General features: G+C 48.7%; 1 protein-coding gene across 1 annotated transcript in view; it reads left to right on the plus strand.

The window, feature by feature from the left end:
* Window positions 1-7,474, plus strand: part of LOC8036707 (motile sperm domain-containing protein 2) — a gene marked incomplete in the record, with an annotated part of 57,733 nt that extends 50,259 nt beyond the window's left edge. Inside the window, 4 exon segments of the mRNA XM_042289081.1 lie at window positions 1,542-1,602; window positions 2,450-2,488; window positions 3,663-3,787; window positions 6,008-7,474. Of these exon segments, the coding sequence (XP_042145015.1) occupies window positions 1,542-1,602; window positions 2,450-2,488; window positions 3,663-3,787; window positions 6,008-6,097 (315 nt within the window).
* Between the last annotated feature and the right edge of the window lie 4,825 nt (window positions 7,475-12,299).

Raw genomic sequence — 12,299 nt, forward strand, 5'->3', positions numbered from 1 at the left:
AAGCCAACGACAAATCTGATTGGCCAATCAGCGTGCACCAGTCCTGGCGCACGCTGATTGGCCGATCATTTAATGTCATTCAAAATGGAAATGATATTGAATTTTACCGTGGCAAGCAGTTCCGCCTGAAGTGAAATGATTCTTTTCAGACGTTGGGGGGGGGGGGGGGGGGGGTCCCTGCACAACGCATTGATTATTCTTCACAAAACAAATTGTGTATGTATGTTTATACAGCCATAGGTTAGTCCGCCTCGACGGGCGACGAGTCTCCCAGCTGTAGCTGAGCAATTTAGCCAGTGCGGTACAACCGCTAACCTAGGGTCTTTAACGTGCACCATGCAGTAGTGATACACGACCACACGCCGTTACGACGCTTATCCAGATCGAAACGGGCAGAGTTGGGGATTGAGCCCAGGATCCCTGGGTTCTGCAGCGCGAGCGTTCGCTCCACGTGCTCCGAGCTGGTGTGCGTTATAGCCCACTCGGCCACCGATCCCCCTATTATTCTTCACAATTCTGCGAAATAGGTATATCCCCATTACAGGACCTTGAAGTGGAAGCTGTCAGTGATGCGCAGTGTTCTGAAGCAGCTAGTGGCCCCAGCGTTTATTTTTTGTTTGTTTGTTTGTTTCTTCTGGTTTTTTATACTTGTTTAAATGGTGGGAAGAAAAACGGGCAGTTGAGGAAAAGAAATGTGAGGCTCGTAATTGCACTTTCGTTTTTATACACGCGCGGAAAGGCAGCGTGATTCCTGTCCCATGTGATTATTAATGTCAAAGCGTTTAGTATTAGCACTAACTAGTAAAAAAGTTTTATGATTTAAAAAAAAATATTTAAGAGATACCGTAAATACCGGGCAAGCGCCTACTCAAAATTTTAAGATAATCACAAAAAAAAAAAAAAAAAATGGGGGATGGGCGCTTGTCCGGGTCATTTAATCTACATATAAATGTACTGTGCATATTTTTTTTTTTCAAATTTGGGTATGGGTGCTTAATGTGGTATGGACGGATGCACGGTATTCTACGGATAGTTCAAAGGGGACCGGTGGCCGAGTGGGTTAGCGCACGCCAAATCGGAGCACGTGGAGCGAAAGCTCGCGCTGGAAAACCCAGGAATCCTGGGCTCAAACCCCAGCCCTGCCCGTTTCGATCTGGATGAGCATGGTACCGGCGTGAGGTCGTGTATCACTACTGCGTGGTGCACGTTAAAGACCCCAGGCTAGAGGTTGTACCGCACTGGCCTAATTGCTCATCTACAGCTGAGACAACAGGCGCCCACTGAGGCAGACTAACTTCCGGCTGTATAAACATACACACGACACAGTACCAGCCAAATATCTATAAATTGTTATTAAACCAATAAAAAAAAAAACCTCGAGGATAAAATATTCTCTTACTGCGCGTCTGCAGGTCACCAATTTTGAAACTCTGTTTTGAGTTGTATAAACCTACTTTGGAGACGTATACTAGACAGTTAAAATGCTGGTGATATCCGCGGAACTCTCTGACGTACGCTTCTGGTTTATCTTTATGCTGCAGGATATGGAGCTTATTAAATTCATCATCGTGGTGTTCAGAGATCTCTACCCGTGGGCGCTGGGTAAGTTCAAGAAATCATTCAGAGTTAAAAAGGAAGTGCGCTCCCCCCGCGAAGCCCTCCATTCTTTCTACATATGCAGAGAGAAGGCTGGTGAGGAGGAGGGAGAGGAGGCAGTTGTCTCGCCTCCTCTCCTGCGTTTGCTGTGTTAAAGTGGAAAGAGGGGAGGGCTTCGAGGAAGGAGCTCGTCCTGCTGCGCCAGTGATCAGTGCCCGCCCTCGTTCGGGCACACACCCTGAGCATATATCGGACGCATTGGCATTGAAAATGGGTGCTACGAAAGCGTTTCGGCGAGGACTCTAATTTAGTCACGCTAGGGTGCCTCTAAAGGCCCGTTCACACATGCAGCGGAGCGCTACAAGCATAGCGCTAACCTCGCGCCAAGCACGTGCTGACGGCAGCGTTCACCAGCTTTGGATCGTACCGTCGAAACTGTTGCTCATGGCATACGATAAGTAGCTGATGGCACGTGAGGAGCGCTACATCAGCGCTTCGCTGCATGTGAGAACCGGCCTTAAGTCACGCACTTCGTGCCGAAGAAATGGCGACCACCGATGTTACTTTAGGGGGTTCTGAAAAGGGTCTATAGACTCTTCAATGTGTGCATAAGTATTAAACTAAAAAAAAAAAAAAAAGCTGACGCTTTTTATCGTGCATTTATTTCGATCTCGTTTAGAGAAATCTCTCGACAAAATGCTCTTACCACTAATTTCCGATATTGGAAGCTAGGACAGACTGGAGGTGTGCCGGATATAGTGTATCTGTCAGTGTTTGGATCATTAATCTTTTTTTTTATATCTTTTAAAGGAAGGAAGCCCTAATTCCGTTGCAACTTGTGCCTTTCTTCCAGGATACATCATCGTTCATAACATGCCTTGGATCCTCAACGGTAAGAGTTAGTCGGGCGCTTGCCAATCCCGTTTCTAACAACTATAAGTTGAAATACTAAAACAGGGCGATAACAACTGATCAGTTTATTGTAGTAGACGTTGACGGAAGCGTTAAGACGCCCTTCCCGGCTTTAAATAAATAAATAAATGCGTGATCGAAACGTCACGCTTGCATTTTCGTTCTCTCTTACCCCGCGCACGCGACGCCACCGGGATGTTTAATTCATTTCATTTCGGATCGTTTTATGCGACGTCTTCCATACCATAAAATGAAGCTCTGTTTTTGTCTAAAAACCACCAAAAAAAGCCTCGCCTGGCTTATAGGCTCCTTGCATTGACGTCACATCGCATACTTTTGCACACCAAGAAAAAGGAGGAGAGGAAAGTTGCTTTTGTAAGAATTTTGAGTGACAGGTTAATCTTCTATAATCTTCTGGGAGGAGAATAGCGACGCCTGTGCTAATCCAGGAAGCACAAAGGAGGATCCTGATAAGAAGAGAGCTCCTTCTTCCCCTTTTCTCTGGAGGGCATCGGAAATGACGTCATGTGCAAGGAGCCTATACATGGCTTGCACGTGACGCCATTCAAAGAGCGCTCCGATGACCACCAGGGAAGAGGAGAAGAAGGAGCTCCCTTCTTACCAGGATCCTCTGTTGTGCCTCCCGGATTTGCACAGACCGTCGCTATTCTCCTCCCAGAAGATTATAGAAGATTGACCTGTCCTCACTCAAAATTCTTACAAAAGCAACTTCCCTCATCTCTCACATGGTGGTCCAAAGTATGCGATGGGACGTCAGTGCAAGCCATGTATACATTCTGTCACATGCAATGGAGTTGCGATAGTACTTGATGGGATCTTTGGCGAATAGCACTCTCTATCGGAATTTCGCGGAGATATTTACCCGATCACGTGATACTCTGATATCACGAGACACCATGACGCCGTGTCACCTGACACTATGATGATGTCCCCGTTAAGTTTAGTGGGGAAACCGATGTTACCTGACCTGATGTCATCCGATGTCAGGTCACGTGAAACCGTGACTTCACGCAGCGTGACCACGTCACGTGACACTGTGATGTCGTGCAGTGAGATCAACACGAGCAAGAATGGCCCGTGGAGGGACTTTAGAAGTCCCTCTTTCCTCACTGGTCTCTCCTTCTGGTCTCTAGCGGTGTGGAAGATCATCAAGACCATGCTTCCTTCGGAGGGCGTCGAGAGGATCCGGTTCACCACCAAGGACGGCATCCTGGATTACGTCGACAGGCAGAATCTAGCCAAGTATATGGGAGGAGAGGTACGCACTTCCAAGCACGTGCAGCATGCGCGTACGCCTAGCTTTGGCGAGCTTGCATTTGTGCGGGCTTGTTTAGTGGCGGCGCCCAGTCGACCCGCTTGCAATCACTCGTTGGTCACATCTCGAAAAAAGAAATATTTTCTGCATTGTAGTTCTAACAAGATTTGCAGTTCTAGTCCATTGTAGTTCTAACAAGATTTGGTTTTCGAAGGAAAAAAACAAAACAACGATGTTTTTGGCGTTTCAAACGTGTGCGAGTTGAGAAAACAATAAAAAGCGAACCTAAGATACGCCATCTTAATTCAACGGATGAAAGGAAAAATTGGTCACTTTCCGCAAGAAGCCGGGCATTTCTGTTTTACTGGTCCTCGAGCTAGAATCGAGCATAGCGCTACCAAACAAGTCAAGCTTCTAAGAACACTGACCCCCCCCCCCCCCCCCCCCAGTTTTATTTTATGTTTTGACAGGCGATGTATGGTGTCAGAAGACTACCCGATCAATATTTTGCTACAGTGTCACGCATATATTTAATAAAGTAAAAAAAACGGAACTGTTCGAGACCGAAGCTGGACTAAGGAGGAAGAAGGAATATGGAGGAGGAGAAAGATACCGGGAATCTCGTGGCTGTACAACTTTTTTTTTTTTTTTCAATCAACGTAATTGCAGTTTCTTACGAGCCACAAAAAAAAAAAAAAAGTACCCTATTTTTTGATAATTTCTAGTATTGATTGTGTGCCTTCGATAACGGACGACTTCTATTAACTTTGGTGGTTGTGTTTAAACCATAGAAAACGGCACGTGACCACGGAGAAGAGAGTGAGCGCGACACAAAGCGGCCAGTTCTCGATCGGCGGTTTTCGGGTAAAAAGAAACCGAATTTGTAGCCGCCAATTGTGTTCTGGGTAGCTGGGCTCTCATAGGTCACGTACAGGTCAAAACCTTGGCGAGCATTAATACCCTGTCAGTGTCCCATTAAAGGAACCATGAAGGCAATTTATTTTTTTTTTTAGAACGGAGGTGTTTTCGGGAGCATTGGGGCCCTGGCATGCCACACAATTTTTTCTAGAACGTTGTGACTCTTATTTCTGTACCTGCAAATAAATTTGCGAAACCGAAACAAACATTCAGATTTCTTCCCTTTTTCGCCTCTGGAAAGAGAAGTGACGTCAGGGAGCACTGTCGGCATCAGTAGGATTTAGTGCACACTCAGTGTGGTTCCCGTGGTTCGCTCTAGTGCACGGCGGTCGGTCTGTGAAGAAAACCTGGAAGAAATGGACGACAACGCCGCGCTCGCAAACGAGTTTGAGCTCCCGTTCAGCGACCTCACGCCGACTGAACGGGAGAAGCTGCTAAGTACGCAGAACTCTGGATTGGCGACCGATGCAGCAATGCTGCGCATTGCTGCATCGGTCGGCAGTTTATGCAAACTAACGTCGCCCCATCGACCGCACGTCTTTAGCCGACCTTTCGCGCAACCTACTACTGCACATAAACGCGGCATGATTGGTGAGACACCAGTTCGCAAAGCGAACACGAGACGACGCACGAAACCAAAACCAAAAGTCAGATTATGCTTCGGTATGAAACCTATTAATTCCCAACTACAACTTCAAAAGATTATCCAACGATCAAATAAAAATTTTTCATCACATCTCACCACCGAAATCGAAACCAAGAGCGTGTCTACCGTTTGAACCAATCGCCAGACGAGGAACCCGTTGTCGTCACGCTTCGGCGCACTTTAGTTCACCTTTCTGCCGCCGCCTCGGTGGGGTCTCAGGCATCGTTCCTGGCGCTATTATTACCGCGCCTGTTTGCTCGATTGTTGCGGCACCCAAACTTCTGTTCGGGCTAGAACTTGGTCAACAGTATCTGAGACGTGCCCTGACATCCATTTCAATTGTCGAATAAAACTTCGAAACTGCCTTCATGGTCCCTTTAAGCCATGCTCCTCACACTGCTAATGCATCACATAAAAGACAACCTGCAGACACTCTCGGAAGCGTGTTTGTATTCCTTGTATGACTGCTCTAACATTTACCGCGCAAAATGCTGTCTGCTCGACACGTGTCCGCAGATGCTTCTGTCATCGTGTCTGCATGGCACGCCGCGTCCATCGTCCGACGCACGAGCAGTGTGACTGCAGCGCCTCCTTTACGACCACGGGAGGCCGCGAGCGTATACTCACGGTGTCCTTCGGCCATCTTGTTTCTTGCGCAGGACCCTTACGTCTACAACTACGAGAAGGGCAAGCCACTGGGAGAGCGATGTCCTCTCGTCTCCTACCCCAAGGTCGTTATCCCACCATGAGTCTCTGTCCGGCGGTCCAATTATCATCCATGCATCGCTTTGTTTACGCACAAAAAAAAGAACGACGTCTGTGATATGTTTTATTTTTTTTCTCCTTGCGACGTAACGAGTGCGAGTCAGCACTGCCGAATTAAAGGTACCTTCGGGCCTTCGGCGGTTTCAAGGGCATTAGTTGGAAGTTTCGGACAAGACGTTTCGTGAAAACCCAAGTTTTGAACCGTCCTCTACGCCATTCACGCGTGGACAAAAGCTGCGAGATTTCACGCCGCATTCGCCGCGCGCGATGGCCTTTAGTCAGTGACGGACAACGCGCAAAGGCGACATGCGTCGTGACCATGCATTGTTCTTGCCGCTTGGTTTCTGCGCACGCGCACTGCCCACACCTGGTGTGGGCAGAGCGGTCTAAAGACTGTTGGTGTATAGATCTGGTTTAGGATAGCGGGACTATTCCTTCCCACAGAGCTGTCTGTCCGCCGTGAATCGTGGTGGCCTCCTCTCCAGCGTCGACACCTAATATATATCTAACGAGGCCTGGATTTCTCCCGACACCAAAAGAGCCGCGAGCGCGGGTCGCTGACCCGTGTTCGCGTGGCTCGGGTCCTCGCCGATTGGAGTCGAACGAGTCTCGGCCGAATGCGGACGCGGCATTCGTGTCCGATCCTCACTCGCGTTTGCCTCTCTAGGCGGCGTTGAAAATTGAGCGTGGCGAATAGGTGTGAATGCTAACGGCTGTACCCTTTATTGCGGGGGGTAGCGCGCGCCACCTAACTATAAAATAAAAAAAAAAAGAACTAAAAGTGTTATTCCTTCCCCGCTCTTTTAAGCCAACTTTCCTTCCTGTTGGCCTATTTGTAACTGTCACCAGGCAGTGTGAGATATCGCCAGGATGACCTCTGCCATCTTGTGGTAAGAGTTGAGGGCTTTTCTGGGAGGAGCTTGGCCCGCTATTCTTAACTATGGTGCTCATCACCAAAAATGTCACGTTGATGCAACGAAAAAAAAAAAAAAAGTAACCCAGAAACTGCAAAGAACCGAACTTGGACACACGTATGTTTGTAATTTTAAACAATAGTGTGTCTCGTGTGATGTTTTTATTTGTTATTATTGCACCCGCGTTTCACCAGGCAGCACAAAATACCGTAAAGTTTTAGCGGGGATAGACATTGCAGCCATGCAAATAACTTAAGCTATTTTTGTACGGATCGAGCAGGAGGATTAGGAGCGAGTGCACTGGTGAGAGTTAAGCACGGTGACCTTTGCCTAGCCTTGAGACGGAAGTAAAAAAACACCTCTGGTCTGGTTTCAAGATAAATACCATTTCGATTATTTTGATATGTACATTTATAGAGCAATAAACGATATGCAACATTTCTCAAATGCTTTGTTTTTGTTTCGAGCTGTGTGGGATGCAGATATCGTGCATTCGTTTCAATGCACATCTGCATGACGGCCATGCTGATGTCCGGGTATTTAGACCATCGTAGTCCGGCTTAAGAAAATTGTCCGCAAACATTAAAAATCAATTTAGCATTTTTCAGTGACTAGAAGCGATACCTATGTGTAGTTGGCACAGCAAGAAATAATACGCTCAACCACATAATTTAGCCGCCCGACAGAAAGTTTTGTACAAGGTGTTTCACCAGCGGCAGAAAAGAAATAAAAAAGGCCATTGAAAAAAAAAGAAGACATTTACAAGTATCTGTAATGCGAAATTAGAGCGCAGCTCTTGAGGAGGACGAGGGGCGGGTACGGAGGGAAGAGTATGTCCCCTCCTCCTCCGTAGCCTCTCCTCCCCTTCTCCTCTTCCTCCTTTTCCTTGCGTTCCCTTCATCCGCCTTCGTACCCTCCCCTCCTCCCACAGTTTCCCCGCTAAATTTAACTGAAAAATGGACGCCACGTGATCGCAACACCAATTCAGTTTCCCCGCTAAATTTCGAGTGGAAAATGACGTCACATGACTTCGTCTCACGTCACCTATGAACAAGTTCAGTAGTTCAGTTTCTCCGCACGAATTAGCGGAAAAATTGACGCCACCTGACCTCAACAGCAATTGACCTTTTTCAGAGATCGCTGGGCGCATGCGCCGATTCTGTGAGAGGAGGGGAAAGGGAAAAGCGCCATTTTTGGTGGCTCTCTCGCCCGCTTGGTCGCTCAGACAGTGCTGGTTATGCTTGACTCATCCGGTATTCTCGCGGCTTGGCTTCATAGTCATCTTACCTCACTTTTGGCGGGTGGTCCACGAAAGCACCCGATGTCAAACACCCCACCCTTTTTGCCCTGCTTTCGAAATCCTATGACGAGAGTCCCCCGTGTCAGGTGGCTGGATCATCAATGTGACAGCGATACATTCTGCTTTTAACTAAAATACAGAAATGTGAACATGATGATATACCTGAAATTGGAGTAGAAAAAGGAACACGCAAAAGGACACAGAAAAAAAACAGGCAACGTCTCTTGAGACGTGGCCCGTTTTTCCTTTCCGTTTTCCTTTTCCTACCTCAGTCTCAGGTTTAATAATTAAAAATGAGAGTGTTGGTGATTAGATACGAATACATGAAAGATAAAACATCAAGGACGGGGACGAATACAGGACTTCTTGATAGAAGTTCTCTTTCCGCCCCTGTACTTGATCTTCCATCAAGCTTTCATGTATTCATATATCAAGTTTTCCATCATGTTAAACTTACACCAGATCGCCTGCACTTTGACCATTTATTGTTAATAGTAAACGTGCAAACGAGGTTGTGCGACGTAATCATGCCGTACCCGGTATTCAATTAAAAATAACAACATAAAGCTTTCCGTTCTTCAGGCGTGCGCTGTACAGATTCGCGTCTTGCCACGTTCAAAAAACTGATAAAACATTTAAAGCGAGCGAAACGAATTTAAGCCTTACGGAGACAATTAACCTTGATGAAACTTCTTAGCAACCAGCCGTGAACCCATCTGTTTGCTGGGCGCACTTTGTCGAAGGTTCGTAAACGTGCCGAATTCAAAGATGGATTGTTTCTAACATACCGTTCCTTACTTTTTGACGGTGCACGCAATCCTTTGCGATATCAAGACGGCTCGTATTTCGCACTGCCCGAGTTTGTTTACACATTCCCAAATACGGCAATGTCCCGTGCCCTCGCGCGGTACACAGGACGGAGAAGTGACGGATGCGATAAGCTTGAATAGCTTAAGCGATCAAGGAGAGTAAAATCAGCTGTTTGTAGTGGCCGGGAATCATAAACGGAGCTCACAAGCTCCGCGCAAGGTAGATGGTTGGTTCGGTATCCAAGCTGGTCACCATTACTTTCCTTACATAACACTCTGCGACTTTACTTTGAAAGCAGACCCCCTTTTTTTAGTTGCTTGCAAGACGCGACACCGCAGTGACTACGAAGTGACTCCTAGTCGATAGTAAGAACCGATGCGGCGTCGGCGGTCTACTCATCCCTGAAGGTATAAAAACGAACAAGGTCCTCTGTATCCTTGACATTGACTTTTGTTAATCCTCCAGGTCCTTCTCAGCCATTTCGAAGAAAATATGCACGCGAAGCGACGATAGAAAGACATATTCAAATTGGTAAAGGAGGGAACAACGCCACCAGACAACACACGCAAACACATGGACCGGGAGACAAGCCAGGCCTGGCGCGGACGACGGAGAGACGTTCCCGGAGCCACCAAAAATGTTTCGAGCGATTCCCGCGAGGGCGCGCCACGATCGTGGCCAAACTCTGAAAAAGGTCGATTCCTTGTGCACTGGCGCAGTTTGACGCTACTTGCAAGACAAACGGAAAAACACATTAAGCGGTCCGTAAAGCCCCTTGATAAAAGCATGTTTTTACAAGTACCGCCAACCATTGTTCTGGAAACGCGCAAGACATGCGCCACGAGCGGGTGTTCCGACGACATTCGCTTCCAAGGCCGCTCATTTCATTGCTGCGCCGCCATTGGCTTCCAAGAGCCGCTCGAAACGGGCCTCGTGCACTGGCGCAGTTTGACGCTACTTGCAAGACAAACGGAAAAACACATCCAGGGGTCCGCAAAGCCCCTTGGTAAAAGCATGTTTTTACAAGTACCGCCAACCATTGTTCTGGAAACGCGCAAGACATGCGCCACGAGCGGGTGTTCCGACGACATTCGCTTCCAAGGCCGCTCATTTCAGTGCTGCGCCGCCATTGGCTTCCAAGAGCCGCTCGAGACGGGCCTCGTGCACTGGCGAGTTTGACGCTACTTGCAAGACAAACGGAAAAACACATCCAGAGGTCCGTAAAGCCCCTTGATAAAAGCATGTTTTTACAAGTACCGCCAACCATTGTTCTGGAAACGCGCAAGACATGCGCCACGAGCGGGTGTTCCGACGACATTCGCTTCGAAGGCCGCTCATTTCAGTGCTGCGCCGCCATTGGCTTCCAAGAGCCGCTCGAAACGGGCCTCGTGCACTGGCGCAGTTTGACGCTACTTGCAAGACAAACGGAAAAACACATCCAGAGGTCCGCAAAGCCCCTTGGTAAAAGCATGTTTTTACAAGTACCGCCAACCATTGTTCTGGAAACGTGCAAGACATGCGCCACGAGCGGGTGTTCCGACGACATTCGCTTCCAAGGCCGCTCATTTCATTGCTGCGCCGCCATTGGCTTCCAAGAGCCACTCGAAACGGGCCTCGTGCACTGACGCAGTTTGACGCTACTTGCAAGACAAACGGAAAAACACATCCAGAGGTCCGCAAAGCCCCTTGGTAAAAGCATGTTTTTACAAGTACCGCCAACCATTGTTCTGGAAACGCGCAAGACATGCGCCACGAGCGGGTGTTCCGACGACATTCGCTTCGAAGGCCGCTCATTTCAGTGCTGCGCCGCCACTGGCTTCCAAGAGCCGCTCGAAACGGGCCTCGTGCACTGGCGCAGTTTGACGCTACTTGCAAGACAAACGGAAAAACACATCCAGAGGTCCGCAAAGCCCCTTGGTAAAAGCATGTTTTTACAAGTACCGCCAACCATTGTTCTGGAAACGCGCAAGACATGCGCCACGAGCGGGTGTTCCGACGACATTCGCTTCCAAGGCCGCTCATTTCATTGCTGCGCCGCCATTGGCTTCCAAGAGCCGCTCGAAACGGGCCTCGTGCACTGGCGCAGTTTGACGCTACTTGCAAGACAAACGGAAAAACACATCCAGAGGTCCGCAAAGCCCCTTGGTAAAAGCATGTTTTTACAAGTACCGCCAACCATTGTTCTGGAAACGCGCAAGACATGCGCCACGAGCGGGTGTTCCGACGACATTCGCTTCCAAGGCCGCTCATTTCAGTGCTGCGCCGCCACTGGCTTCCAAGAGCCGCTCGAGACGGGCCTCGTGCACTGGCGAGTTTGACGCTACTTGCAAGACAAACGGAAAAACACATCCAGAGGTCCGTAAAGCCCCTTGGTAAAAGCATGTTTTTACAAGTACCGCCAACCATTGTTCTGAAAACGCGCAAGACATGCGCCACGAGCGGGTGTTCCGACGACATTCGCTTCCAAGGCCGCTCATGTCAGTGCTGCGCCGCCATTGGCTTCCAAGAGCCGCTCGAAACGGGCCTCGTGCACTGGCGCAGTTTGACGCTACTTGCAAGACAAACGGAAAAACACATCCAGAGGTCCGCAAAGCCCCTTGATAAAAGCATGTTTTTACAAGTACCGCCAACCATTGTTCTGGAAACGTGCAAGACATGCGCCACGAGCGGGTGTTCCGACGACATTCGCTTCCAAGGCCGCTCATTTCAGTGCTGCGCCGCCACTGGCTTCCAAGAGCCGCTCGAGACGGGCCTCGTGCACTGGCGAGTTTGACGCTACTTGCAAGACAAACGGAAAAACACATCCAGAGGTCCGTAAAGCCCCTTGGTAAAAGCATGTTTTTACAAGTACCGCCAACCATTGTTCTGAAAACGCGCAAGACATGCGCCACGAGCGGGTGTTCCGACGACATTCGCTTCCAAGGCCGCTCATGTCAGTGCTGCGCCGCCATTGGCTTCCAAGAGCCGCTCGAACCGGGCCTCGTGCACTGGCGCAGTTTGACGCTACTTGCAAGACAAACGGAAAAACACATCCAGAGGTCCGCAAAGCCCCTTGATAAAAGCATGTTTTTACAAGTACCGCCAACCATTGTTCTGGAAACGTGCAAGACATGCGCCACGAGCGGGTGTTCCGACGACATTCGCTTCCAAGGCCGCTCATGT

Source organism: Ixodes scapularis, unplaced genomic scaffold, assembly GCF_016920785.2.
Source record: "Ixodes scapularis isolate PalLabHiFi unplaced genomic scaffold, ASM1692078v2 PGA_scaffold11__112_contigs__length_91849675, whole genome shotgun sequence".
NCBI lineage: Eukaryota > Metazoa > Arthropoda > Arachnida > Ixodida > Ixodidae > Ixodes > Ixodes scapularis.